Source organism: Biomphalaria glabrata, chromosome 4 (genome assembly GCF_947242115.1).
Source record: "Biomphalaria glabrata chromosome 4, xgBioGlab47.1, whole genome shotgun sequence".
NCBI classification, from domain to species: domain Eukaryota; kingdom Metazoa; phylum Mollusca; class Gastropoda; family Planorbidae; genus Biomphalaria; species Biomphalaria glabrata.
This window is the reverse complement of record NC_074714.1, coordinates 33,613,076-33,639,850: the sequence shown is the minus strand read 5'-3', so window position 1 is coordinate 33,639,850 and position 26,775 is coordinate 33,613,076. Positions and strand designations below refer to the sequence as shown.

Genomic DNA, 26,775 nt, shown 5'->3' with positions numbered 1-26,775 from the left:
ATTTACTATCATTTTTAAGCAAGCTTGGTATTTTTAAATTATATTTAGACCTAGATTTATGTTTAAAGTTTGTTGTTTCATTATTTTTTAATGAAATTTTGTCCTCCAAAATTAAAAAAAAATTACATGCTGTTATCAGTTATAAATGATGCCAAATTAGGCAATTTTTCAAAATGGGTAATTGGAAAAATTGTAACTACCATAACAATCTATGACTATAGTATTAAAATCAATATTTCTATTACAGAGCAGTGTTAAAAATCTTTTTTTTTTCTATACTTAGGTACACAAAATATAAAAGGAAATCAGCTTATTAAGGCAAGTTTGGGCTCATCCTGATGATGTTAAATGAAGTCACTCCATGATGTAGTAACACGTGGCGCCAGACATTAGCAATTCTCGTTGATAATATGAAGTTTAAATGATTTAAATGCTTTGTTTAATGGCTTATCTTTGATCAACCTAGTGGAGAGAATGCTATCAAGGTGTTATTTTACATTATATTTATAAATATTATAAAGCTGAGGAAGTTTCTACAAAACGGCATTCTAGAAAAAGGATCGAAGTCAATTTACAAACAATTGGAATGAATGTATGTATGTGAGATGAAATAATCAAATTAAAAATCATATAAAATGGGGTAGCTGTGTACCAAATTTCAAGCTTCAATCTATTATGGTTATAAAGTTATGATGAGATAAAGACAAAAATTCATTTTTTCGATCACAATATTTATGTATTTTCTATAGCATAGTCCATTTTTCTACACATAAAATAGCAATGTTACAATTTCCGCCGACATGCCCCTTTTTTTCTCAGCAAAATATTATACATCTCAAAGGTGCACTTTGTTAACCCACTTAATGAATACTTCTTTGTAAGAGAGTTATAGTTTTTGATTGACCAATAAAAATGGCGAAGGGGAACGAAATTACGCTATCCCACGTGGAGTAGAAGGTTATTTTTTATTAGACCTAAAGGGTTCGATTTCCCTGTGTATAGTTTAAAAGGCTCAACGTATCCACGCCTTTTGACTCTCCAGTATTGTAGAGCATTTTTCTGGCTAAATTCCAGTGCTTTACTTTTCACATAATTCTGTGCACTTTGGATGCTATTAATTTTTAATATTTAGCAGTTGAGTCCAATGCTGGAGGCCATTGTTAATCATTGTAATTTTAGCCATCTTGTTTACATGCTAAGATAATAGTGATTGGTCAGATTGGTCATGTGACATCAAATAATTTTCTGATATGTTGAATTATTATAGCAGTTAAAAAAAAAACTTAGACTGAAATGATGTCAAAATGGCTGACATTGATTTATTTCTGCAGTTACGCATTTTGAAATAGATGTTGATTTAGATTATATAATATGCAGCTTAGTGTTCAGATATTTTAATAACAATAAACTTTCCTTTGAAGCATGTTTTTGGACTAGTTGATTAATATATAAGAAATGGCAAGCATATTTATTCAACACATTCAAATCTCCTCACATAGTGCCCATTTGGTTGCTATGAAAAGGACAAGCAAACATAAAAAAAATATTTTCTTTCAACCAGGAATCATACATACATAATTTATATAAATTTAGAATTAGAAGGCTCGTTCAAATATCTACAAAATATTAGACAACATTGACAACAAGATTCCTACAATAATTTTTCTGAAAAAAAATTGTAACATCCCTACATAAAACAGCATAACTTTGCTCCTATATAATATATATATATATATAAAAAATATTACACAGAAATATAAATACATAACTAGATAGTTTGAAGTGGTGTTGTTATATGTTTATTAAACTTTATTTTGAATTTTTTGTCAAAGTACCTAGTCTAGTATATCATAAGTATGATTTAAGATTGATTTTAGTATTTCTGTCTAGGCTACTTTGCCTCTCTTATACTTAGACTGAGTCACCGACTTAGTGACTAGTCACACTTAGATTTAGTTAGATCTAGTCAAATCTAGTGTCTTTACTTTACGACTTTAGCCATGTAAATATTATTAATATTAATAAAATTATTAGATCTACTAGATTCTAGATCTATTAAATCTATAACTATTAGATAATTAGTTACTAATTAGTATTAGACATAATTAGATTTAATTTGAGCTTAGTCTTAGAGAGTAGATATTTTAGTTAGATCTAGCTAGTTACTTAGACTTAGTAGACTACTTAGACTTAGATCTAGAATCTAGATCTATAGTATATAGGTTTAACGTAAGGTAAGAGTTTAGAGAAAGATAAGTAAGTCTAGATTCTACTTCTAGACTACATATGAGTCTATTAAAATTAAGTTATAGAAAATGGCAACATGATTGAACATCTATTTACAGCTAGAGTGCATTCTTCTCCATTCAAAATTTTCACTGTTAAATGCATGTTCGCTTCTTGTCTTTCAACTGATTCTAAGTCAAGACCAACAACGTATTATTGTGATCCAGATAACCACCATCATTAGCCAGGTTTTCAGCATTGCCAGATTCCTTGATCACATTGTTACATTAGAGTAAAGCCATTTTTTTTTTAAACATCGCTATGTAGATCTTATATATCTAGAATCTAGACTAGATCGATCTATAGATCTCTATTTATTTTTAAATATATTTTATTAAAATTCAAAGATAATTTATCAATGTAAAAATAATTGTATTTGTTCAAAAAAAATAAATGCGACAATCTATTTTAAATAGACCATTTGTCTGATAAAGCTAGATTTATTATTTAGAGATCTAGATCTATCATCTACGTTAGTGGAATATTTAAAAAAAAATCCCCGTTCGTTTTTTAATTAGATCTACATTTTTCACATTTCTTCCATTTATTTTATTTCGATACAGAATATATTAGAAATAAAAATGTTCTAATTTTTTTTATAGATTTAAAAGTAATATTTATTCCAGGCCAGTACAGCAGCAGAACACTAGCCTGTGTTGACAATCTATAAGTGGGTCAAATACTGTTATATCTACTTGAGTTTCTCCCTGATAATTTCTGCAAAGAGGTTTTTAAAAATTAGTATTAGTTTTATTTATGATAAATGCTTTTAATACAATAATATAGATTGCTTTTGCAATATTAATGTAGAATTTTGATAGTTTTTCAAATGACTACTATTATCAATTCAGGAAAGCTGATTTCACACAAATGTCTCATCGGGGTGAAAACAGCTTATGGAATAGCCATATAGATGACATTCTTCGCTGAATGGCTAGAGTTGCTGCAATTTCACTGGCTCTTGATTGACCAACCAATTTCCCCAAATCTACTCAATCAACGAGGTTTGTTGTTATTATCATTGTAGCCAATGGATTACACGTGCGAACACTTCGGTCTAGAATCGTATATCAAACTAATTAAGTTGAAAATCGAGTCGCTTTCGTTAAAAATGTGACGTTTTATCAGCGTTTCGTACCCGCCATCGCGACCTCGATTTACACAAAAAAATGAACAAAGTGGCCATGGCATGACATGGCTGACTAAAAAAAAAATCAGTATCACTCTCCACATCAAATAAACTAATAAAGTGAAGTCTTAAAGTTAAGACAAAGAATTGTCTCTGAAATTCTGTTAGCAGTGATCTAGACTCTAGATCTAAATCTATATAGATTATATATAAAATAATCTTAATTCTTATCTTTACCCTACCTTCCCTACATGTTATGTATGTCACTCTAAACTCTAACTCTGTATATATAAAGTATAATGATGTGTATACACAACACAGTATACTGTATTATTATTACTGTCTGTGTATTGTACTAGTCATGTTTAACTTAGTATAATAAGTGTATGAATTTATAATAAATATGTTCGACGACATCACAATCACATTGTACATGTATGTACATTACAAGTCCCCTAGATATCTATTTAGTCTAGACCAGACTCTAGCTAGATGATCTATCAAGTATCTAGATAGTATAGTATAGAGTTAAGAATGCTCTAAACCAGCGGTTCTCAACCCTTTTAGCTCCATGACCCCCTAATGGCTAATAACTAATACAATTTTACACTAGGTGGTGATCCTCAAACATACATATCATACATTATTTTTTGTTCATTGGCTTAGGTAAATTTGATTTAGCTCACTAGTGTTATAAAATTGTCATATCTGATATTATATCCATGATGTTAATTCTATTGTTAGAAACTTAACACAGCAAAAGCTTTATTTAGTGTAAAATAAATCTGTGTGTTTAAATAACAAAAAAATTATTTTCATTTATTTACCTTTCTATTTGGTGTTTATAATATTTATGCTGCCTATATAACTGACAATGTAAAAAATAGGCCTATTGCTAAGAATGGAAAACGTACAGTCTTCGTCGATACAGTAAAGTAAATTGCTACAAAATTGTTGCAACAGTATTTTCAAACACGCCAAAGTAGTGTGAAGGTTGAAGTTGTTTTTAATTAACTACTAAACTAGATTAGGAATTCACATCTTCTGCATCAAGTTTATTTCTGTATTTAGTCTTGATAAGTAACAGTAACAGGCTTTATAAATTAAAAAAAAACTATGTTTCGCAAAGACATGTTGTTGGAAATAGAAGAGGAAGTCATGAAAAACATCTCAAATAAAACAGAATGACTGCAAACAATTGATCCAGAATCGTGTAACTGACATTGAATAGAAATCATATAAAATATAATAAGAGCACGATCTGTACAGACATCACAAATATTTTTTTCAAGAGGTCTTTTACTTTTCCAAAAATTAACCAGTTTTGTCAATTACTGGTACATCACATGTTGTAGAGGTTGTTTCAATAAGTTTTCATAGAAGCTAATCTTTAAAATTCGCCAATTTTGTATATATCTCAAATAAACCAGTAATTGTGAACAATTTATAATGTCCTTGGATTCATGAAGCTGGATGCTAAATATTGGAAAATGAGAGACATCCCTTCCTGAATTACCTAGGATTGATAATTTCAGAAAACATATCAACTATTCTCCTGTGAGCAGTGTCATTAGATGGAAAATACACTAAATTTATTAACGAATATGGCTCCAATCATAACTCTTGCAATGTACTTAGCGTGGACAAAAATCCTTGGTAATGGTGTGGGATCTCAAAAGCTCTGGCGATTCTGAGAGCCACCAAATAAGAAGCTTCAATGGCTTCTGTGTTTTAATTTACTCTGAACTTCTTGACTCCTTCAAAAAGGAAATAAATGATGCATCTTGGTATTACAATTCCTACTTAAACTATTGAAGTAAAACATATTGCAAAAAATTGTCATTTTATTTTATTTTTGCAACATGCTTTTGTCCATGTTCTTTGATTGTTCCACAATGAATTAATTTCCTTCAATAGGATGGACTATAATACGATGGTGTATTATTAATTAAATTTTCTTAACAACGTGATTAGATCTTCACCATAGAAATGGTGTTAGGACACATTTAATGGACAGTAATTTCAATCTTTAAAAAAATGATTCTGCAACAACAAAGATGTGATCAACAACAACTATTTTTGAATAACAATTATATAAAAAAAAAGAAAACAAATAAGTAATTACCAATATCTAGAATAATGAGTGTGTCATGTGGCCAGCACAATGACCAATGCCTCTACTTTTCCCTGACTAATGTTAGGTACCTATTAGAGTTGGGTGGGCTCTAAAGATCCCAAAATTAATAATCCCAGTCTTTACCAAGATTAGAAGCGGGATCCCTCGGTTTGGAAGCCAAGCGTTTTAACACTTAGCCTATGTGTCTTTATAATTAAATGAACACGTGTAATTTGTCTAAAACATTTAGTGCCAAAAAGTCAGGTTTGAAATGATCGCTGGTGCCAAAACATTCTTCAACAATTATGTAGCTATCCTTATATTTAAATATGTTTATCTTTTGCATATTTGTTTACTTCTTGCTAATATTTCTCTAAATATTTATATATATATATATATATATATATATATATATATATATATGTTTTTATTTATAATATATATATGTATATATTTCTCAATTTAGACATCAATAAAATGAATGACAGTCATGATGGTAGTGAAGATGCTCATTTAGGCCCTCTCATACAACAGGGTGGCTATGATGTTGACACAGGTATTACATAGCACTAGCACTTTAAAAGAAATACTTTTACATGGCAGTTCTGAAGAAAAAGTTGTACATATTTTTTTTTTCTTTGTCTTCACTTTAAATTAGAAAATGGAGGACTTGGCTCTCCTGAAATGGAAGAGGATACCAAGCATAGCATGGATGAACCATTACGAGAACAGGTAATTGCTTGAATGTGCAAATCATGTTAAGTGCCAGTATTTGGCAGCTCAGTTTCCATCTCTACATTTCCTGAACACTCATCTGAACTTTATGTTCTAGACATTGGATACAAAAAACTAATTGATTAACCCAATAAGCTGTATTGTGAACTGTGATACAATGCTATGCAGTACTAATGCAGTATTATACAATATTTTGTGTAGTTTTTTTTTTTTTGGTTAGGCACATTTTCAGTGCAGTTTGATTATGCCATTTCAGGATCTTTTGGGTCCACCCAGCTCTAATGGGTACCTGACATTAGTTGAGGAAAATTAAAGGTGGTTGGTCGTTGGGCTGGCACATGACACCCTTGTTAACCGTAAGCCACAGAAACAGATGACCTCTACAAAATCTTCCCTATAGACCACAAGGTCTGAAAGGGGAACTTTTTTGAATATGCCAACCAATTGTGTAAAAAACCTTTGTCAGGGTTACATGTAACTATTATATTATAGAATAAGTAAAATGACTTCATTTAGTTCTATTTCTATGTTATATGTTACTCATCATTTCCTTTTTTAACCCTAGGACCGCTTTTTACCAATAGCAAATGTTGCTAGAATAATGAAGAAAGCTGTCCCTTCAACAGGAAAGGTAAATTGAGATCTAACCTTATTCTATTAATTCAATTTTATCTGTATCTTTGTAGGCCTTTAATATTAACAATATTTTTAAAGTATTAAATTGCTCATTTGTCATCTGAAGAAAAACAATGATTGTTTTGATTTTACACATTATTTGTTCTAGATTGCCAAAGATGCTAAAGAGTGTGTTCAGGAATGTGTTTCAGAATTTATTAGTTTCATTACCAGCGAGTATCCTTTTTTGTTGAGTTTTTAAATAGAACTTTAAAAAGTATTTCTTTTTGGCATTTAGGAAGTAATTCTCTGACTTTATTGTAACATTAATTTGAAAAAATCTGGTTTTAAGGGGGTAAAAATATTCCTTAATGTATAATCAGAGCTAGTGAGCGTTGCCATCAAGAAAAAAGAAAAACAATAAATGGAGAAGACATTTTGTTTGCCATGTCTACATTAGGTTTTGATAATTATGTGGAACCACTGAAATTGTATCTACAGAAATATAGGGAGGTAAGTATCTTACCTGTTGTTAAAGTTTAGAAATGTTATGTTGAATGACTGTTTAGAGTTTTAAAATGTGTCTTTGATGTGTAATGCTAAAAAGAAAAGAACTTGTACTCAGACCAAGTGAAACAACAAAAATGTATTTTCTTTGTCTAGCACAATAAGAAAATGTTTAGGTCACAACTGAAGAGATTTTTACCCAACTAAAGCTAACAAAAGAATTTATTCATATAATACAACATTGGGGAAGTAAGTTGGTTATTGTGTTGGCCAGATTACAATCAGCCATAGAAACAGAGGAGCTTTACTTCATCTTCTCCCATAGATTACAATCAGCCATAGAAACAGAGGAGCTTTACTTCATCTTCTCCCATAGATTGCAATCAGCCATAGAAACAGAGGAGCTTTACTTCATCTTCTCCCATAGATTGCAATCAGCCATAGAAACAGAGGAGCTTTACTTCATCTTCTCCCATAGATTGCAATCAGCCATAGAAACAGAGGAGCTTTACTTCATCTTCTCCCATAGATTACAATCAGCCATAGAAACAGAGGAGCTTTACTTCATCTTCTCCCATAGATTGCAATCAGCCATAGAAACAGAGGAGCTTTACTTCATCTTCTCCCATAGATTGCAATCAGCCATAGAAACAGAGGAGCTTTACTTCATCTTCTCCCATAGATTACAATCTTGTAACATACAATTGTCAATTCGATGGCAAAGATGTATACAAAAGTACACAAAGTTGAAGAAAAGAAAAATTATCTTGCTCAAGTTGGCTAATTATCTTGTTAAACTGCGCATTTGGTTATCACTGTAGGTTTTGACACAGGCAAAAGGGGTGGAAAAAAATTACATTCTAGATGAGCTAATTTTCTAATTCAACATTTTAGTTAATTCTAATTTGTGGATTGAAAATAATGGACTAAAAAGGATCAAACTTCAATATTATTAAAGCTGTGTCACTTTTCTATATAATTGCTGTTGTATTAAGAGATAATAATGACACAAATTTATAAATAAACCATAATATCACATAAACAAGCAGGATAAATTTGTTGCTTTAGCTCCACCATTTGCCATGCAAAGATGAGGAGTTACTCTTTTAAATACTGTGAGCAACAAAAACTGGCCAGGCTTGGTTAGGATGTACTCATTTTTAATTTACCAATTGATAGTTTCCCATATTCTGTCATGAGCACTTCGACAGAGTAGCTTGTTAAACCAGTTACATTTTTTGTTTGAAAGCTCATGTTGCAATACTAAAATAGAAGAATTCCTTGTGTGAAAGCTAATGTTTTCTATGAAATGAAACAATAAATTTGTAATTATCTAAAAATGTAACTTTGTTGTAATTTACCCTGAAGAAAAACGTCATACTTTGACATCTTTGTGACATAGACAGGTCACTTTTAACCTTAGATATTATTGTTTTTCAGTGTTCAAAGGGGGAGAAGAATGTCAGTTCACTTCCTGGTCCAGACACAAGCGATGAGTTATCAGATGACATGCTTGTTGGTAAGTTTAATGCCTGTACACATTTTAGATGATGTCACTCCCCTTTTCACAATTTGTATAACATTCTAACTGATTACAATCTTATATTATTGAGATTTTTTTTCTTTTTTTTTTCAACCTGTAAACTGAGGATTGCTAGCACACACATATCATAACTTGATTTTGTCTCCACTAGTTCACTAAGATGTCAGTGCAGCAACCAAATGCTTTTTCTTTTTTCTAAGTTTCATGTGCCCTTTACTATTTTCTGAACTGAGAGACATTGTTAAATCTCAGAGAATATCAGAAGGCATTGATGAAAAAAATGTGTATGCTTACAAAAAACTACTCTATATGTGTGCTATTATTTCATATTTCAACCTTGTGAAGAATTTTAAATGTAATGTACAAGAATTACTTTAAACATTTCAAGATCTTTTTTCCCCCACATATTTAAAAAATCGTTCAAAACATTTAGAAGCTTAATTATATTCTTCAATTCATTATTTTAAGGCTCATTTTTATTCTATACTTTTATCTCTGTACATTTATTAAACAACTTAATAAATAATAAGTTCATGATCTTAACCTTTTTTTTTTTAAATGTTTATAGCTCAATCTTTGAATAACAGTCTCATGTCTGACCAGAATGGGCAACAAAATGTTATCTACACAACGACATATGCTCCTGGTCACGTAAAATTGTTGCCGGATAATCTCCAAATACAGTGTCACTGGCCCATTGTGTTAAAACAAGACGAATAAAAGTAAGACAATTTTTCCAGACATTTTATAGATATTTTAGTTGTTTGTTTTTTTTTAGCTGAATTTTTTTTTTTTTTTTTTTTTAGAATTACAAATTTCAATGTTCAAAATATTTTTTTGCAAGAGATGTAATAAACATTTGAAATATACCAATGTTGTTATTTTTAATTTCAGTTTCTGCTATTGTTGATGTATGCTTTGTATCTGCCAGAAATGTAAATATTTAAGACTTCACTAATGACTGGCATTACCAATGAACTGCTGTGCTACATTTGTTGAAGAGCTACTATTTATTTTTTAAAAAAGGGCAAAACTCTTATCAATCCTTTGTAGGGTATTTATAAATTTTAAAAAATCATTAAAATGTTCAATTTCTGTTTTTTTTTTTTCTCCATCTCAGTCCCCCTGTAAACAAATTGAATACAGCTACCGAAAAAAACAATTTAAGGTAAAATGTACCTTGTTGCGTTCATGGCTTTGTTCTCTCTCTCTCTTATGTGGCAGTGGCGTCACCAGTGCCTAAAAAGGCTGAGATGGAAAACTAAGTAAGTAGGGGTCTCATATTGTAACAAAAATGTAAAAGCTATAGGCTAACGATAGACCATAAATAAATATTTCTATATAATTATTCTTAGTGTGTATTCACAATGAAATCATAACTTTTATGAAATGTGTTACAGAAATTAGAGACACTCATGAAATTATGACTGCTAAATATTGGTGTAAATATTTATTTACTACATGCCTTTGAGAAAATATGACATACATTAGATTGTTTCTGTTTGAAGTGGATGTTAGCTTATAATATTTTACATGGTTTTCTTTTTTCAGTTTCGAAAAAACTGAAAAAAACAAAACTTCCATTATTATGAACACTTTATCTTGTTGGGTCTCTCTGAATTGTCAACCTTTTTTTTTGTTGTATATCTACATTTAATTTTTGTTTTCTGTAGGGACCAAAAGTATTTTTAATTAAAAGATAATTAATTTTGTCATGTATTTCTAAAATACCACATTTTTAAATTTGTTTTTGGGGTCTTTAATTACAAAATCTACTTTAAGAAAAAAAAACTGTGTAGCATTTTAAAACATATTAATTGAATTCCTTGTTCATTTTTTTTTTATTATAAATTTATTTTTGAACTAATATTTTTTTTAATTTTTTGTACAGTTTGATTAGTTTGTCATATCTATATAATCTATTTTTTACCAACTTCTTTGAAAATTCCTCTGCTGTTGACAGCACATACAAACAAACAATTTGTTAATGTTTTAATGAAGACTTATTTAGTTGATGACCGTGAAATGAGAATGATGCATGGAAGATACCATAAAAATAAAAGGGTTTTCATTGAATTTTTTTCTCTTGATCTTACATTGCTATCAGGAAATGTACAACTGAGCAATTATATAAGAAGTTAGAACAATTTTTATCAGATTAAGTCTATGGAGTTGTTTCTGATAACAAAAAAATTTGTTGTAGATAAAATGTTCAATGGTTCCTCAATAAATATTGTGAAAATAAAATCCTACCTACTAATTCTACTTTATTAAGCTTTGCTAACTTCTATGTTTGAAGAGCTATCAATGGATACTCAAGCTTAATAACATTGTACATCTTATAAAACTATAAAAAAAAACTTCTGAAATCTTTCAGTGTAATGAAACAATAGTAAGTCTAGTGAGAGCTTGTGTTAATGGGATAGTTATTTTGGTTGAATGGTGCTCAATGATGAACTGCTTTTACTACTAGGAATCCCCAAAAAAATCATATCAGGATGTGAACATGTCTAATAGACTGGCAGCTAGTTCTGCTTCAGTACCTGACAATTATGTCCTGTTTTTATTTTTTCCTCTATAATTTGCCTCAATGTTGTTTTTGTATAGTAAAAAAAATTCTTTAAATTATGTTGTTTATTTTTATGGAAATTGTTCACTGTTGATAAAATAATTAACTAATTTTTTTTTTTCTTAAATAAAACATTGTTAATAAGACGAAGATCATTTCCTAATAGCATTGCTGATGAATGATTCAGTTCAGCATGTTGTGCTTATGATAAGTGTTTTATGGTATGAATGTTCTTCATTTTATTATAACAAATCTTATGCACTTGGCCATTGATGTAAGTAAACATGTTGATTTTTGTTTTTGAAGTAAAAATGGTACTCAAATATTTTACTTGGTGTTTTCTTATAATATACCTGAATACACAAACAATTTATGTACCAACACAAAGAAATTATCAACAAACAAAAAGTAAATTTTTTATTATCATTATTTAAACCTATGTCCATGTAAAGGCCTGCATTTTACATCAAGCACACAAAAAAAAAAAGATTTTGGTCATTAAAACTATTTAAAAGAGAAAAATGTACATGTATTAGTAAAATTAAATGGTTATTTATATATTTTGGCAAAGCTTATTCATTTGAATAACTTCTATAAAAAGATATGCAAAATCATCACATTTTAAGTCATTCACGTTACCAATACATAAAATTGAAAGGACATTGAAACTCATATCAAATGATGACAGTTAAATTAAGGCTTAATATTACATAAAAGTACAATTAAACATTAAAATATATACAAATTAGCCAATTATAAATTGTCCTATTAATAATTAAACCAAGATATGTCTATATGACATGATCAGATTGTTATTTGATGTCCAAATGATAACATTTTTACACACAAAAAAAAAAAAATTACCCTTGCAACCTTAACAGTCTACTTAGGAATGTGGTGTTAGTAACAAGAAGTATGCAGTAAAAGAGGGTTTTATTCAAAAAGGTCTTGAGTCAGTTCTTGATTGTTTTGGTGATGCTCAACCAGCTGGTCAGCTATATCCCCTTTTCCTATTTCCCTCAGGGCCCTTTCAAGACTTTTGAGGCGATCTTTTGTTTTAGCATTTTGTGTCAGCTCTTTCCAGCGCAGCAGACAGCTTTGAGTTACAGCAATCCTGTTGTATTCTGAGCCCTCTGCAGTAAGTGGAGTATCTGTTATATCAGCTGCAGATCTGATAATAGCAGTTGCAGATATGTTTAAGATCATGGCCAACTCCAGACCCTTGAGAGCTTCTTTACCAATACCTTTTGCTAGTGTCATTAAGCTGGTATGTGTGAAAACTCCTGGCTTTTCATTTAGCTGAGACTGTGGTGAGGCTGAAAGACAATTGTAGAATTTGGATAAGTTAGTTTCACAAAAACATTGTAATAAAACTAATTTTTAAAGTTGTTCTGCATATTGTGATCACCAACACAGGTGGGCAAACATTGGAGATGCACACTCAATTACTTAGCATTCAAGCCTATGGAAAAGAAATCCATCACTCTTTCAAAATGTGCCCAATTATTGATAGCTTCAAATAATGTGCAAGGCAGAGAAAAATATCTGCAATGTAGATGTGTGAGCAAGGTTTGATATTATAAAGCCTACTTTTAGAAGTTTCCTACATTAACACTTATGATTATTATTTCTTACAAAACATTCAGTATGGAGACGCCATTGTGTTGACATTCCTAAACAGATTGGCAATTCAACAAATGCAAATCAATGAATTGTTATTTAATTTGTTTTTTGGCCTGTAAAAGGCTACATAACTGTGCTAATCATAATATTTCTCCCCTCATAAAATTATTAAAAAGTTAAAATTTTTATGACACATATAGATCTAGAATCTATATAATAATAGACTTAATAGAAAAGACAAAAGATGCGCCCAGATGAGTCACTGGCTTAAGTTTTGTCTTGAGACGGGGCAGAATCTGATGTGACTAATCAAGAAAATTCTGGAGTAGCAGAGTTTCCCACAGTTCATGAATGTATATGCATCTGTTTTAGGGCTAGCTGATAGGGCTTCTTTCTTTTTTCTTTCTCTTGACTGAGGCAGCTTCATTTCTTTTGTTCTCATCGATGTTCATACCAGCACATAGTCTCCATGGTGTCCAGTCTTGGGTTATCTCCTCCCATATACTTTTGTTGATGCATGTGGTTTTCATTTCTCACTTGCAGACATCTCTATAGGTTAGTCTTAGGTGGCTCTTGGGTCAGACTCTCTCAGCAAGCTCAGCATATAGGATGTCTTTAGGGATTCTTCCATTTGGTATGCAGGTGACATGTCCGAGCCAGCATAGTCTTCTCTGTGTCAGAAGAGCATAGATCTTGTGCATTATCTCGCCAATAAACAATGGTATTATTGATCTAGAGTCTTAGACTCTTAATGATTATTTTTTGTTAATTTTACTTATAATTATATAACGCTGTACCGATTGGAATTTAGTCTAATATATTTATTAACAACATTTTCTCATGTCATTATGTTGAATGTCAAAATGCAGGGGCCCTAGAAAGGTCAAGCCCCCCCCCCCTACACCCCCAAGTCCAAATCCCTAGCTACCCCCACTGCACTGGAATGGATAGAATTAATATGATTATATTCCATTTACTCATGATTTACTGGTACATTAGTATTCTAATTAAGTTTATAATATTAATTATTATAATTAAGTATATATTTCCTTACGGATAATAAAGATTATTATTATTAGATCTAATAGTCACCAGAAAATGCCGACCACGTCCTCCAAAACTGCTCTCTCTACCAAGAGGCCCGTATAAGACATTGGCCCCAAATCACCCCAATAGAAAGAAAACTATATGGAGAGCTCCCTGATTTGGAAACCACTGCGAAGTTCATCTCATGTATTGGTCTAGTCATATGAACACTCCAACATAACAATGAGAACGATGAAGAAGAAGAAGATCTAATAGTATTAAATAGAAAGAAAGTGGATCGAGATTATTCTAGATCTAGGTCTAAACTCTAAACATGAATACTCTTTAAGTTTAATAATTAATTTTTAACTTTACTTCCAGTCATTTTCGACAATAGGACTTTCAATAGTCGATTAATTGAGAGTCTTGGTCTTGACCTGGGCGTGAAAACTTTTGAGATCTATTTAGATTCTAGATCTATATCTTTCTTTTATAGATCTAGATATCTAGACTAGTAACTATATCAGTATATCTATCTCGAATCTAGATCTATCCTTCTATGTGACTAAAATAGTCTAAATTAAATGTTTTAATATATAAACTTCCGCCGAATTTGCGTCCATAACAACATTTCCTATGTATAGAAGATTGATCTCCCCCTATTATGGAGAATGAAAACAAGTGTTTAGATATTTCTTTTATTGAACAAAAAATAACGGTCTAGATTTACAAGTATTCGTATTTGTATAACAAAATGCTCAAAAAATCATTCAAAAATAAAAAATGCCAAAACGTTATTGAAATTATAAAAAATTTGGTATAAAAGGCTTTTATAATCAGAGCATAAGCATGACGAGGTGGCCGAGTGGTTAAGGCGATGGACTGCTAATCCATTGGGGTCTCCCCGCGTGGGTTCGAATCCCATCCTCGTCGAGGTCTAGTTTTTTTTTACATATTGAAAGTTTTTAAAATATAGAAGGCTCTACGACAACGACAATTTATTAACCATTTCGTCACGATTAACTTTTCGAGTAAAAATGCACAACACATTTCTTAATAAATGTCAGAAACAAATATTAATTTACAGCAAAATGTACGTTTAAATATTTATTTATTTACCTATTTTTTTTATTCTCTGCATCATTCAATATCACGACTCATTAAAGACATTTCTTTCTTCTAACTTATATTAATAAAATTCACTGTCTTTGAATATATCTAGGAAATGAATTCATCTGCAAAATGTCACTGGACTAGTTACACCATGGAACTATACTAATGGAACACCAGCTTCGAGTTTTTTACAAAGCCAAAGAGAGTCGAAGTGCCGTCGCGCATCATTTTTGCGCATGGTGCAATGTGGAGAAATCCATGATGATGCCAAAGAAGAGATTTACTCCGTCAGTCCCATGCAATGGGTGTAAAACTTTCGAACGTTCTATTTGATTAGATGTGTAAAAACTTCATCCATTTTCTGACTATCTGATATAATAGATAAAATTTTCCCGAATAAGAGATCGTCACAAAAGTTATTTTTTTCGACCACCCTATAAAATGCCACATTTTTTCAAAAAAAAATAGAATCTAAATTCCGAAAATACAATCTTTCAGTGTTTCTGTGTTTGGTTTATTTACACTAAATCTGGATGAAGACCTGTCTGCCGTTCCTCTAAATGCGTATTTGTTACGATATACTAAATTGCACGAAATAAAAATAGGAGGCCTAATACAGTTTTGACACTCCAAGTTACGCATTTCTAATCGTTTTTTTTATTATTATTATCGAAAGGACTAGGCTATAGGCATAAACGTCTCGTGGGAAACAAAGAAAAAGTTCATCTCGGTAATATTGTAGCCTAAATAAAATGACCAAAAAAAAAAACTATAGCCTAATCTAAAATGAAATAGATCTAGAGCTAGATTTTATTGGACGAATGATACAAAATAAGTATAAATAATAAGTCATAGTCATATGAATCTGATAGATCTAAAACAAATACTGATAGTCATTCATTAATTAATTATTAGAATTACTTGACTACCAACTGGGTATTTTTATTGCCAAAATACAATGTATTTTATGTGCATTTATTAAAAACAACAACCAAAAATTAAGCGTTCGACGCAACTAGATCTAATATTAATAATATAGATTCTGGTTCTAGATCCAGAAAGCTACTTCTCTAATTCAGTTTTCTAGTTTAATTCTAGTTAGATCTAGATGTCTAGACCAGTAGATCTAAATCTAGCCAGGGTTTTTGTCATGGAATAGATCTATAAACCTGCAGCCGCCTACTGATCACGATATGACAGATACTATTGATGAGATACTCTCTCTACGAAGTTCTATATAATATAATATATATAGATCTACATCTAGAATCCAGATCTAGTAGATCACAGTAAAACTCAATGTGTACTTCCGACTTTAGCTCAACAAGTCTACTCCAAAGTATACTAGTAAAGTCACAAAGTGTAAAGCAGTGATGCCCAAACTACGGCCCGCGGGCCAGATCCGGCCCGCGACGCGTTTCCATCAGGCCCGCCTAAACCTCGGCACAAAGTGAAGAAAATTTTTAAAAAGGTTGAAAAATGTATTTTTCTACGTTAGGACTCTCACTTTTCTTGGATGGATTTCATTCTAATCTACGGCATTCTAAAGTCATATTATTATTTTATTATTATTATTATTTTATTTTTAATGAGCACGACGTTTATGTTTTTGTTACAAGTGTTGACAGTTGTTTTAGGTTCTTGAATAATTCCGCTGCTATCTAGAGCTAGTCGTGTACTATGTTGTGTGTAACACTGGGCATCAATTCTGCATCATTTTTTGGTAAACTTCTTTTGATATCAAAGAGAATGGTAGTAAAATTTAAATATTTGAGCGTTAATGAAATGAAAGAGCATTAGGAACGAAAACTAGAATATTAATGTAGAAACTTCCGGAAAAAAGTGAAGACATCTTTGCTTTTGTGGAACATATGCCAACAAGATTCAGAAATGTTGCTGTTTTTAAAACTTATAACAAAAAGTCATTTGCAAATAAAAACAAACAAAAAATATGGCGGCATTGTTGGTTTTAACCGCCAAGAAAAAGATCGCTAAGCTACGCCTAGTTGAATGAGTAAAGTGACTGACGAGAAAAAAGAGACAAGAAATGAGTGAAATGAGGCAAAGGCAAGTTATAGAGTTGCTCAAATTATGAGAACTGATGCGTAAAAAAAGTGCCTTCTAGCAGTGGTGAAAGAATTAGTACTGGGTAAACAAGCAGTTAAGGCATCGCAAAACTAAATGACAGAGCAGCAGATTTTGAAATGTTTTCTATTGCCACTGAGAATTACTCCGATAGATCTGCAACTGGAATTGATTGACTTACAAAGCCAGACATCCCTGTTTGAGAAATTTAGAGCGATGCAGACAGTTCATTTCTTCGTCGTGTTGCCTGATGAAACTTTTCAAATTTCCGAAATGAAATGTTACACAATGTTTACAAGCACTTCATTGAGTTAACAAACCTTTCAGTCATAAAACGGATGAGACCGAGCTTACGTAATCGCCCTACGTGTGTAAGTTGGCCTAGTAGTGCTACAGGTTTCTAATAAAACTATTTAAAATGGAATTATTCTCTATTTCATTTTTTTCATCTATTCGCCGACGTGGCCTGCGACACGAGTGTCGGAAATGAAAATGGCCCGCCGGGCGAATAAGGTTGGGCATCACTGGTGTAAAGGATCATTATATATTCAAATAAAAAATTTATAGGCCTAAATGAATCGAATAATCAGTCACTAATTTGACTAATCTAAATTGTTATTTTTTAAATGGCAAGTGTTATTGATGACTTCTGACTTGTACACGAGTTGCAGAGATTCTAGCTTTTATTTTGATGACATGTTACGATATATCAATGATATTTAGATAAACGCAAGTACCTAGAGCAACAGAGAGAAGGACCATTTAATATTAAGCAAAGAAGTAAGATGTTTATAATCCATCAAACTCACAGAGGACTTGTGTCGGCATTTCATGCATTTACAGAAGCTACAAACTATGCTACAAAAATGATAGGCTTGTCTTTGATTCCTAAGACTTATGAGGAATGCTATGTTTCCAGAGGCTACTCAGCCCCAGCTGTGACCTACATATTATGCCACACTGAGCACAAGCATAACCATTGTCCACCTGTGGTAAATCTTTTTTTTTTTTTTTGCTATCTACCCTCGGCAATTAATTTTCATTGGTGTATACCACACCTTTGTAAGTGACCTCCAGCTGTCTCGTTCTGAAGCTGTATGCAACCAGGTGCTCTCTTATTCTATGTCAGTTAAAGTAAGTTGGCGCCTAAGCATTTCTGTGGTACCTCTTTACGTGCATAGGACATGTTAGGCAAATGGTTTAGCCTATCGGAATGCCATTTCGGAAAGTATAGGTGCCTAAAATGAAACTCCAAATATCTGGACTTCCAGTTACCAAGAAAATAAGCTTAGGTTTCAAAGAGATGACACTGGCACTTCAGCTAAGACGATCAGTAAAATTAATAGCAACTTTAATTGCAGTCCACCAAACTAGATAAAAAAAACAAGTGTGGCTTCAATAGCATTGATGATATTTAGTTTACTTTTATCTCATTTACTAGTATTACTATTTCATTGACTATGGTTTTACTAGTTCCTGCAATTTGATGAAAAATAATAATTAAATTGTGTATAGTCTATATACAAATGTTTATAAGAGATCACAGCTTAGCTTAATTTACTTAATATTTTAAAACTATGATTTTGTGTTCTGACTCTACTCTAAATAAATTATATTTTATTTTAAGAATGCAAAGTTGGAAATTCTGTTCTGATGAAAAAAAATTATTAAACTAAAGTAGATGTTTATGGTTCTTATGGTTCTTTTGTATTTATTTTTAAATTATTTATTCATTAAAAATTAATTGCTCATTAACATTTACTTGAAGTAAAGATCAAAAACACAAATTCAATACATGATCAGCTCCCAATTCATGCAGATCACAGCCCATCACTTAAATGTATTTACTGTCAATTCTACAGACTATTCATTTCAAAATGTTGCTTTAAATTGTTATATGACACAATCAAAGTACTGGTACCTCACATTGATGTAGGACTAAAGCAGCTGAAATAATGACAAATTTTCATTCACTAACTTGTACTGTCATTTATTATCAGATGTGTTAAAACTAATGACCTGTATATATAATTGATTAAGCAGGAGCATCAACAAATCTTGAACAATAATTGTCTACAGAAAAACTTTATTCTTATCCAAACAATATACATTTACAATGTATTTAAACAAGTTAATTTATACAAATCTGTATGGCCTAAAGATTATGGTGTATTTTGAGCATTGTGTGAATACCAAGTTACATTATTACATGAAAATAGTGTACTCATTTTTTAAATATTCTGGGTAATACAAATTAACAACTAATATGATACAATAAAATTGAAGCATTAGTCAAATAAAAAAAAAATTCACTCAAGATCTATGTGAACTCTATGCTTGAAAAAAATCATTTTGAAATTAATTTTAAAAAAATAAATTATGGCTCTTTAGTCAATGGAATGATAGCAGCAATTATTTAACAATTTCATGATTATCCATTAATCTCAATATACTTATAACTGAAAAATAATTCATAAAAGGTTTAGATACAACCATTTGAAATAATGATTATAATTTTTTTCTTAATTTGCTTAATTCAAATCTAATATAAACAAGGTTTCCTCTGTCAAGAAACTTATGAGGGAACAACATGCATATTCTTCTCAGTAAGTTTTGCAAAGGGAATTAAGAATATATGATGTTGCTTTTTTTTGCCAACATTTTAAACCTTCACACCAGGTTTTAGTTTTAAGGAGAATGCACCATATTTTATGTTTACTTTTGATAGATTCTTATTTTAATTTTAAAAAAGTAAAATTTCCCTTACATATCTTGCAATCTATGGGGCAGATGATATAAAGTTTATCAGTTTCTGTGCCCCATGGTTAGCGAGGGTGTCATGTACCCAGCACAACAACCAACCACCTTTTGAAAAAAAATCCCATTTCAGACGTCACAATCTATAGGGCAGATGATGTTAAGGTCATTTGATTCTTTGGCCAGTGCATCATGTGGCCAGCACAACAACCAACCATCTTTACTTTCCAAAACGAAAGTCAGCTACCCATTAGAGTTAGGTGGACTCAGGGGCACCCAAAAATCTAAAAAAAATTTAATCTGAGTCTTCACAGAGATTAAAACCCATGACTTAACCATTCAGCCATGGATCCCCAAACTGCCTTTACTTATTCCTTACTATTGCCATGTATCCCTAGCCTTTTGAATTCTGAAATTGAAAATCCCAGTCTTAATCGAACCCAGGAACCCTCAGTTCAGAAGCCAAGTGCTTTACCACTCATTCACTGCACTCCCTATTGTTTTAATGTGGCTCAGATTAATAGTTTTCAAGTACAATATCAAACAGATTTAAAGAAATACTAAATCCAAACCTGTTGGCTGAATGACAGGATATACATAAATATGTATAGAGCTTACAGTATAATATATATATCTTAAATTAAAATTGGTCCAAGACTTTTATTTTGCAACATGATGGGATTTTCCTTTCTGGTGGTGCTATGCAGGAGTCCAAGAATCTCATCTTTTCTCATAACAGAAAGTTATCTAGTTATAAAAATAAATAAAAGGATTTTAAAAAAATAAAAATATGTGTGACATATGTGTTGACCATGCTAAACGTATATATGTTATTAAGTATAATTATATAATTTTGCCATTCTAAAAATAGTCTGTACCTAAAAGGAGCTACTGTGTTAATGTGTAGACATGGCCCTGACCTTAATAGTTATGAATTATTACTAAAGGTGAAGGCAAATATTCAGTTCATTTGATGGACATTGCACTCATCTAAAAGCAACTATAACATATATTATGATTTACATTTTCATGGAAAACTAGTTTTTCAAAAACACAAGTACTTCAGCTTATGAGAAAAGTGCATAGGGAAAAATTGCAGTACCTTACCTTTAAGAGGTGCTACCAATCATTGACCTGTCAGGAATGCATGCCTTTTTCTTGCATTTCCAAACATAACTGTAATTATACAATTAGGCATAATGGCTAATTTCTTTTGAAAACATTAAAATTAAAAAATAATATTATTAAATTGAATACATTGTTGTATCAAACATACAAATTATCAGACATAATTTTGCCTAATTTCATCTAACAGTTTATTGTAAAAGAATGGCCTGCACAACAGCCAAGTATATTAGGCATTCATGAAAGATGAATTTGCTTAAGTGTTATAAAAAAAAAACTAGAGAAAAATGTTAAATTCCATCCCCGATATTTGGATGTTGCTTGACCATGAAAATCACACTTCATAAAACATCTTTTAGATAACTAAAATAAAAATTGTATAGTAGTACTTACAATAAATATTGAATGGATGCCAATATTATTAATGTCTGCCCAGAGAGTAGAAATAGTATAAGTATGATCCTTGAGCCATTCTGGTACATCATCAGAACTGGTTGGCATGGTTCTACTTGTTAATAACTGAAACATTACAAACTTTAAATTTATAATTTATCACAGACTAGAATAGAAATGTTGCCAGGAAAAATACCAATGGTTAGAATGCACCTGATGATACTTTTGTAGCCTTAAAATGCACCATAACTTCATTCATTAAATCTGATAAGAAACATATATGTATCACACAAGTCCAAGTTGATCAGAGTGTCATAGCAAATAATTAACTAGATATGTGAGTTTTATATTAAAGTGCTGAATTTCAGGGGATATCATCATTTATTATTTCATGAACTCATGGGTCTGGGCATGGCATGGGAACTATTATCTTATCTTATCTTATATAATACAGACGTTACTTCAAAAAAGAAGATGATTACGTCCTACGTGTCACGCATTTAGTCATGCATATTAACCAATGACTTAAATTCAGCCAAGTCACTGGTATTCCTGGCTAGCTCAGGCAACCCATTCCATGCTCTAATAGCACTAGGGAAGAATTTAATTAAGAATTTAATGTATGGGGTGTAGGCGAGGCATGGATTATAAATTGTCTTGTATAGATTAGATTGGGTAAAACTTCCCATCGAAGGTAACTTTTACTGATAGATCTGGATCAATTATAAATTTATGGGATCTAGGCCTGCATAAATTTTATCTTTTATTTATATATTTTATGTACATAAATAACTAGTCTAGATCCTATAATTATATCTTAATAATAATTTTTGTAGATGTCATATAATATCTAAAATATTAAGTATAGATCAGTAGATTTAGAATTTTAGCTAGTAAATATTTTTATATTCCAAATCTAAACTGGATCTATATATTGTATATCTATCTAGAATTTAGATCGGTAGATTTAGTATTTTAGCTAGTAAAATACTTTTATATTCTAAATCTAAACTGGATCTAGATCTAATTATTCTAGAAGCTTAGATCTAGAATCTAGAAGACTAGTTGTCAAGATTTGACTACACTATGGCTAAGGCTAATGCACTAGCTAAGTAGGCCTACTAGATAGATCAAGAGACAGAGTACTAATAGTAATAGACTCTTGCCTCGTTGGGCCTCTCAAATCAGCTACAGACTTTAGAGACAATTTAGGAAGGTGAATTTAGATCCAATTCCAAGATCTACAAACTACAAGTTAGAGTCTAGCTAGAGATGCTAGAGATCTAGTCTAGAAGGCTGATCAATTAAAAATAAAATCAATCATTTCTAAAGTTTGTAAAATTATATTTTATAGATCTAATCTATCTATTTATAATAAAGAAATCTATGTCTACTATTTTAATATTTAAAATGATATGGCTGATGATATTAATTATTTTAATAGAGACATTGTCATTGACATACAAAGAAACAAAATAATTAGATCTTATACTAACTCATAGACTCTACTTATACTGTATTGTATTAAACCTTCGAGTTTACGTTTCACTATCTTGACTTGACTACATTGACTAAAAAGGGTGACTATGATTATTTATAGATCTAGAATACTAGTCTAGATTATTATCTATGATGATGATGATAATCAACTGGTAGAGCTATAAGAATAATCAGTATAAACTATAATATAATCACGCATTCGTTTCATTCACTGTCTGTATCAATAATCATGTGATGTGAAAGTCTAGATTTAGATCTAGATTAGAATTAGATAGAATTGATAGATTATAAATCTACTTTCTACTATTAAAAAGTATTATTATTATAGATCTACATCTACTAATATTAGTACATGTACTAGATCTACAGGCAATACACTATTGATTATAGTGACTATAATTACCGTCACTATACACTAATTAATACAGTTACAGTATATAATATGCTAGGACAAATTTGTACAAATACTCCTTCTTCCCTAGTGCTATTAGAGCATGGAATGGGTTGCCTGAGCTAGCCAGGAAAACCAGTGACTTGGCAGAATTTAAGTCATTGGTTAATATGCATGACTAAATGCATGACGCGTAGGACGTAATCATCTTCTTTTTTGAAGTAACGTCTGTATTATATAAGATAAGATAAGATAAGATAATATAAGTATAATAATACAGTCTAATGTCGAATGAGTCTATAGATGATGATCGATAGATCTAGAGTCACTAGATCTATAAACATTCATATTGATCTCATGTATGGTCTAGATCTAGAGAAAATAGAGTGGAAATCATGACTTTATTAGATCTATTGAGTTTTTTTTTTTTTTAAATATCTTTAAATAGATCTAGCACCATAGTCTAAGTCTGGGTGTTGTAGATCTAGATTATCCTAGATATAAGAGATCTATAGGTAAGTTCGTTTTTTTAAAAATGCGCATTCGAAATTTAAAATACCCAGATTTAAGTATTAATATACCCATATTGGTAGGGCCGCGTTAATCATTTATTAGATCTATTAAAGCATGTCTATATAAAAGATATTAGGCCTATTATTAAAAAAAATATATTATTATATAAAAGATATAGTTGTGAATATTTACTAAAAAAATTAAAATAATGAATTTTTTACTTTTGCCAATTAACACTCTGGCTGGCAAAAAGGATGACTCCTCAATACTGTGAAAAGACGATAACTGCATGAGTTGGTTTGGAATTGTATTTTGTAAGACTAACTTTAAAAAAAATATCCTTTAAGAGAATAAACGAAAAAAGGTTTGTCAGAAGAAAAGCTGTCTGGACTACGCAAATAATGGACCAGCCTCTCTCTCTTGTTAAGAACATTGGTGACCGGGAAAAGTGGAGGATTTAGTTACGCGGGACAGATGATAATGATTTCATGTACATAAAAAAATCCAGATTATGTGTAAAATACCCAAATGTGAAATTACTGAAAACAGCTATTTTAATGGGGGGGCCTTAAAAAAATAACTTTTGTGACGATCCTTTATTCAGGAAAATTTTATAAATCACAAAACATTGTGAGAAAATGGATGAAGTTTTTAGAGATCTAATAAAATAAAGCGTAGGAAAGTTTTACTCTCATTGAAGGTCAGTCCATGTGACTGGAGGAGTAAATTTCTTCTTTTGCATCCTCCTGAATTTCTCCATATTGCACCATGCGTGAAAATGATGCGCGACGGCACTCCCCTAGTAAAAACTAGGAGCTGTTGTTCCATTAGTATAGTTTCATGGTTACACTACTGATAGTCATCGTTACACATCTGATAAAAATTGCCATTTACTCTCTCTCTCTCTCTCTCTCTCTCTCGTTTTTCAGTAGTAATTTAAAATTGCGTCGCACATAACACACAAAACAAACAATTAAATGTTTCACCGAAAGTGCAAGTCTTCCAGTCTGTTTCACAAGAACAACATTATTGAGAGATTGCTCATCAGGTCCTAACCATTGCAGGCTCTATGCGAAACTGATCGCGCGGGGCCAGTCTGGGTTGGAATAAGGATAATAAGTGAAAATTAAGATTTTGTATTAGAAAAAAAATAGACTTTGAATTTTAGTCAGTCTTTATTAAGTATAAAATTGAGATCAAATTAACTTTACTTTACGAGCCTTGCAACCTATGGTATATTTATATGCCAGTGACTATAAAAGTAAATAAAGTATTGGAAATTCCAATTAATGTGAAAATTCGCCCAATTATTACATTTTATTACATGAAAGCTGACAATGCCTTTAAAGCGTTTTTTTTTTTTTTGTTACAAAGTTTATATCCACTTACTCTGTCTGTCTGTCTGGTCAAAAGTGTGTCCACGTGACTTCTTCTACACCCAATCTCGGATTAAGTGGAAATTTTGCACAATTATTTATGGTACCTGACAAAACAAGAATCAATATTAAAAAAACAACAACAGTTAATTAATTAACTTTGTTAATTTTTTGTTTGGTATCGAACAAGGGAAATATATCGTACTTGACAACTGTGATGGTATAAGTTGAATTAAGCTTGAGTCATGAGTGAACAAGTTTTTTTTTATGCATTTTAAAGGGGATCACGGTTACACGGTAAAATGTAGGCATACACAGATACCCCCTTCTTCCCTGTTGTCGACGGTCGTTGACTTGTAGCACCAAGCAGTGGCGTAGCTACCAATGTGCGGATGGTGCGGGCACCAAGTGGAGAGGAGCACCACAATTCCCCCAGTGTGTATTAATTTCCTATTTCCGTGAGCGTTTCAGTAAAAACGACTAATTGTATGGACACGAGCAAACATAAACTACTGTATTTTAAACATGAACTAACGATTTATAAACTAGTCATGTTGTTATTTTGTTTCATCTCCTTGACTATTTCTTCCATACAATGTAAGCTATAGAACAGTTTGAATCTAATTTACTAGATTTATTTCGGACACACGGTACATGTTGTTACTACACTGATCAATTCTCTGTAATATAAGGAAGAAGAAGAAGATAGGCCAACCTTTTATTACTTCATTGTTTAGTCCATTGGTTTAATCAAGATATTGAGTTTACATATATATTTCTAAACTCTAGCTCTAAACAATTGTCTTAATTTATTCATTTCTTTATGATTCATTATAGTTTAATTTTGGAAATAATTCTATTGTAATGTCAATGTCACGTACACTATGACCATATATGGTAACAGTTTTGAGTTGTTCGCCGACTTAGCTCGAAATAGCAGGGAAACATTAGACTGCAATGATTGGTTGGTCTGGGAGGTGTAAGTTGTTGATCACGTGATTACGAGCTGAAAACCGGGGAAGATGCAAAATAGCCTCAGTCGGTTGTAAATATTTGTAGGGATAAGATCTAACTTGTATGTAGTTAAGAATATATATTTTATTCGTATCAAGACTCAGATATATTATTGAATAGATCAGTTATTCAAGTACATTTAAGCATTGTAACTATTTTGTGTATAGTGTTTTCAAGTTATTAATTAAAGTAATTGTTTTTGAACGAAGAGAAGTTTCTTCATTGAATTTAGATCGTACTTAGATCATATTTGTCAAGTTGTAACTCCTAGACCTAGATGATCCTCTTATCAATTGGCAACATTCTATATGATCGTATCATCAACATAGATCTGTCTACTTCTATACGATCATCTTATC

At 31.2% G+C, this 26,775-nt stretch overlaps 3 protein-coding genes, 1 long non-coding RNA gene and 1 other non-coding gene across 8 annotated transcripts in view; 2 read left to right on the top strand and 3 right to left on the bottom strand.

Moving 5' to 3' along the window:
• LOC106054039 (ubiquitin-like protein 4A) overlaps positions 1–2,624 on the bottom strand; it is a 69,573-nt gene extending 66,949 nt beyond the window's left edge. Inside the window, exon 1 of the mRNA XM_056026146.1 lies at positions 2,344–2,624. Coding sequence (XP_055882121.1) covers positions 2,344–2,391 — 48 coding nt within the window. The 5' untranslated portion in view covers positions 2,392–2,624. The remainder of the gene's footprint in view (positions 1–2,343) is intronic.
• A 524-nt stretch (positions 2,625–3,148) lies between these two features.
• Positions 3,149–11,827, top strand: LOC106054041 (nuclear transcription factor Y subunit beta-like). Its single transcript, XM_056026145.1, has 9 exons — positions 3,149–3,290; positions 5,998–6,087; positions 6,190–6,263; positions 6,832–6,897; positions 7,051–7,118; positions 7,265–7,394; positions 8,829–8,907; positions 9,500–9,653; positions 9,826–11,827. Exons 1-8 carry the CDS (start codon positions 3,200–3,202, stop codon positions 9,649–9,651), a joined length of 750 nt encoding a protein of 249 aa, XP_055882120.1. The 5' UTR covers positions 3,149–3,199; the 3' UTR covers positions 9,652–9,653; positions 9,826–11,827.
• Positions 11,828–11,891: 64 nt separating this feature from the next.
• On the bottom strand, positions 11,892–15,305 carry LOC106054042 (uncharacterized). Of its 2 annotated transcripts, none has more exons than XM_056026147.1 (2): positions 15,269–15,305; positions 11,892–12,816 (listed from the first exon to the last, which is right to left on the bottom strand). In XM_056026147.1, the coding sequence occupies exons 1-2, from the start codon at positions 15,291–15,293 to the stop codon at positions 12,434–12,436; spliced, it is 408 nt and encodes a 135-aa protein (XP_055882122.1). In that variant the 5' UTR covers positions 15,294–15,305; the 3' UTR covers positions 11,892–12,433. The 2 variants fall into 2 exon arrangements, with proteins under 2 accessions (XP_055882122.1, XP_055882123.1); XM_056026148.1 differs by lacking the exon at positions 15,269–15,305 and adding an exon at positions 14,525–14,795.
• On the top strand, positions 15,001–15,082 carry Trnas-gcu (transfer RNA serine (anticodon GCU)). The gene has a single exon. It is a non-coding gene; the product is annotated as a tRNA-Ser (tRNA).
• Positions 15,306–19,718: 4,413 nt separating the features above from the next.
• On the bottom strand, positions 19,719–24,523 carry LOC129926074 (uncharacterized). 3 transcript variants are annotated; one of them, XR_008777760.1, is made up of 4 exons: positions 24,248–24,523; positions 21,623–21,748; positions 21,212–21,280; positions 19,719–20,851 (listed from the first exon to the last, which is right to left on the bottom strand). It is a non-coding gene; the product is annotated as an uncharacterized LOC129926074 (long non-coding RNA). The 3 variants fall into 3 exon arrangements; XR_008777761.1 differs by lacking the exon at positions 24,248–24,523 and adding an exon at positions 23,526–23,560; XR_008777759.1 differs by lacking the exon at positions 24,248–24,523 and adding an exon at positions 23,119–23,303.
• Between the last annotated feature and the right edge of the window lie 2,252 nt (positions 24,524–26,775).

Excerpts from the sequence above, each read along its gene's own strand:
- LOC106054041 (XM_056026145.1), top strand. The coding sequence starts at position 3,200 with ATGACATTCTTCGCTGAATGGCTAGAGTTGCTGCAATTTCACTGGCTC. Across the intron at positions 7,395-8,828 it reads ATCTACAGAAATATAGGGAG|TGTTCAAAGGGGGAGAAGAA; the intron begins GTAAGTATCTTA and ends ATTGTTTTTCAG. Across the intron at positions 8,908-9,499 it reads ATCAGATGACATGCTTGTTG|CTCAATCTTTGAATAACAGT; the intron begins GTAAGTTTAATG and ends AAATGTTTATAG.
- LOC106054042 (XM_056026147.1), bottom strand. The coding sequence starts at position 15,293 with ATGATGCAGAGAATAAAAAAAATAG. Across the intron at positions 12,817-15,268 it reads GCAGAGAATAAAAAAAATAG|CCTCACCACAGTCTCAGCTA; the intron begins GTAAATAAATAA and ends ATTGTCTTTCAG.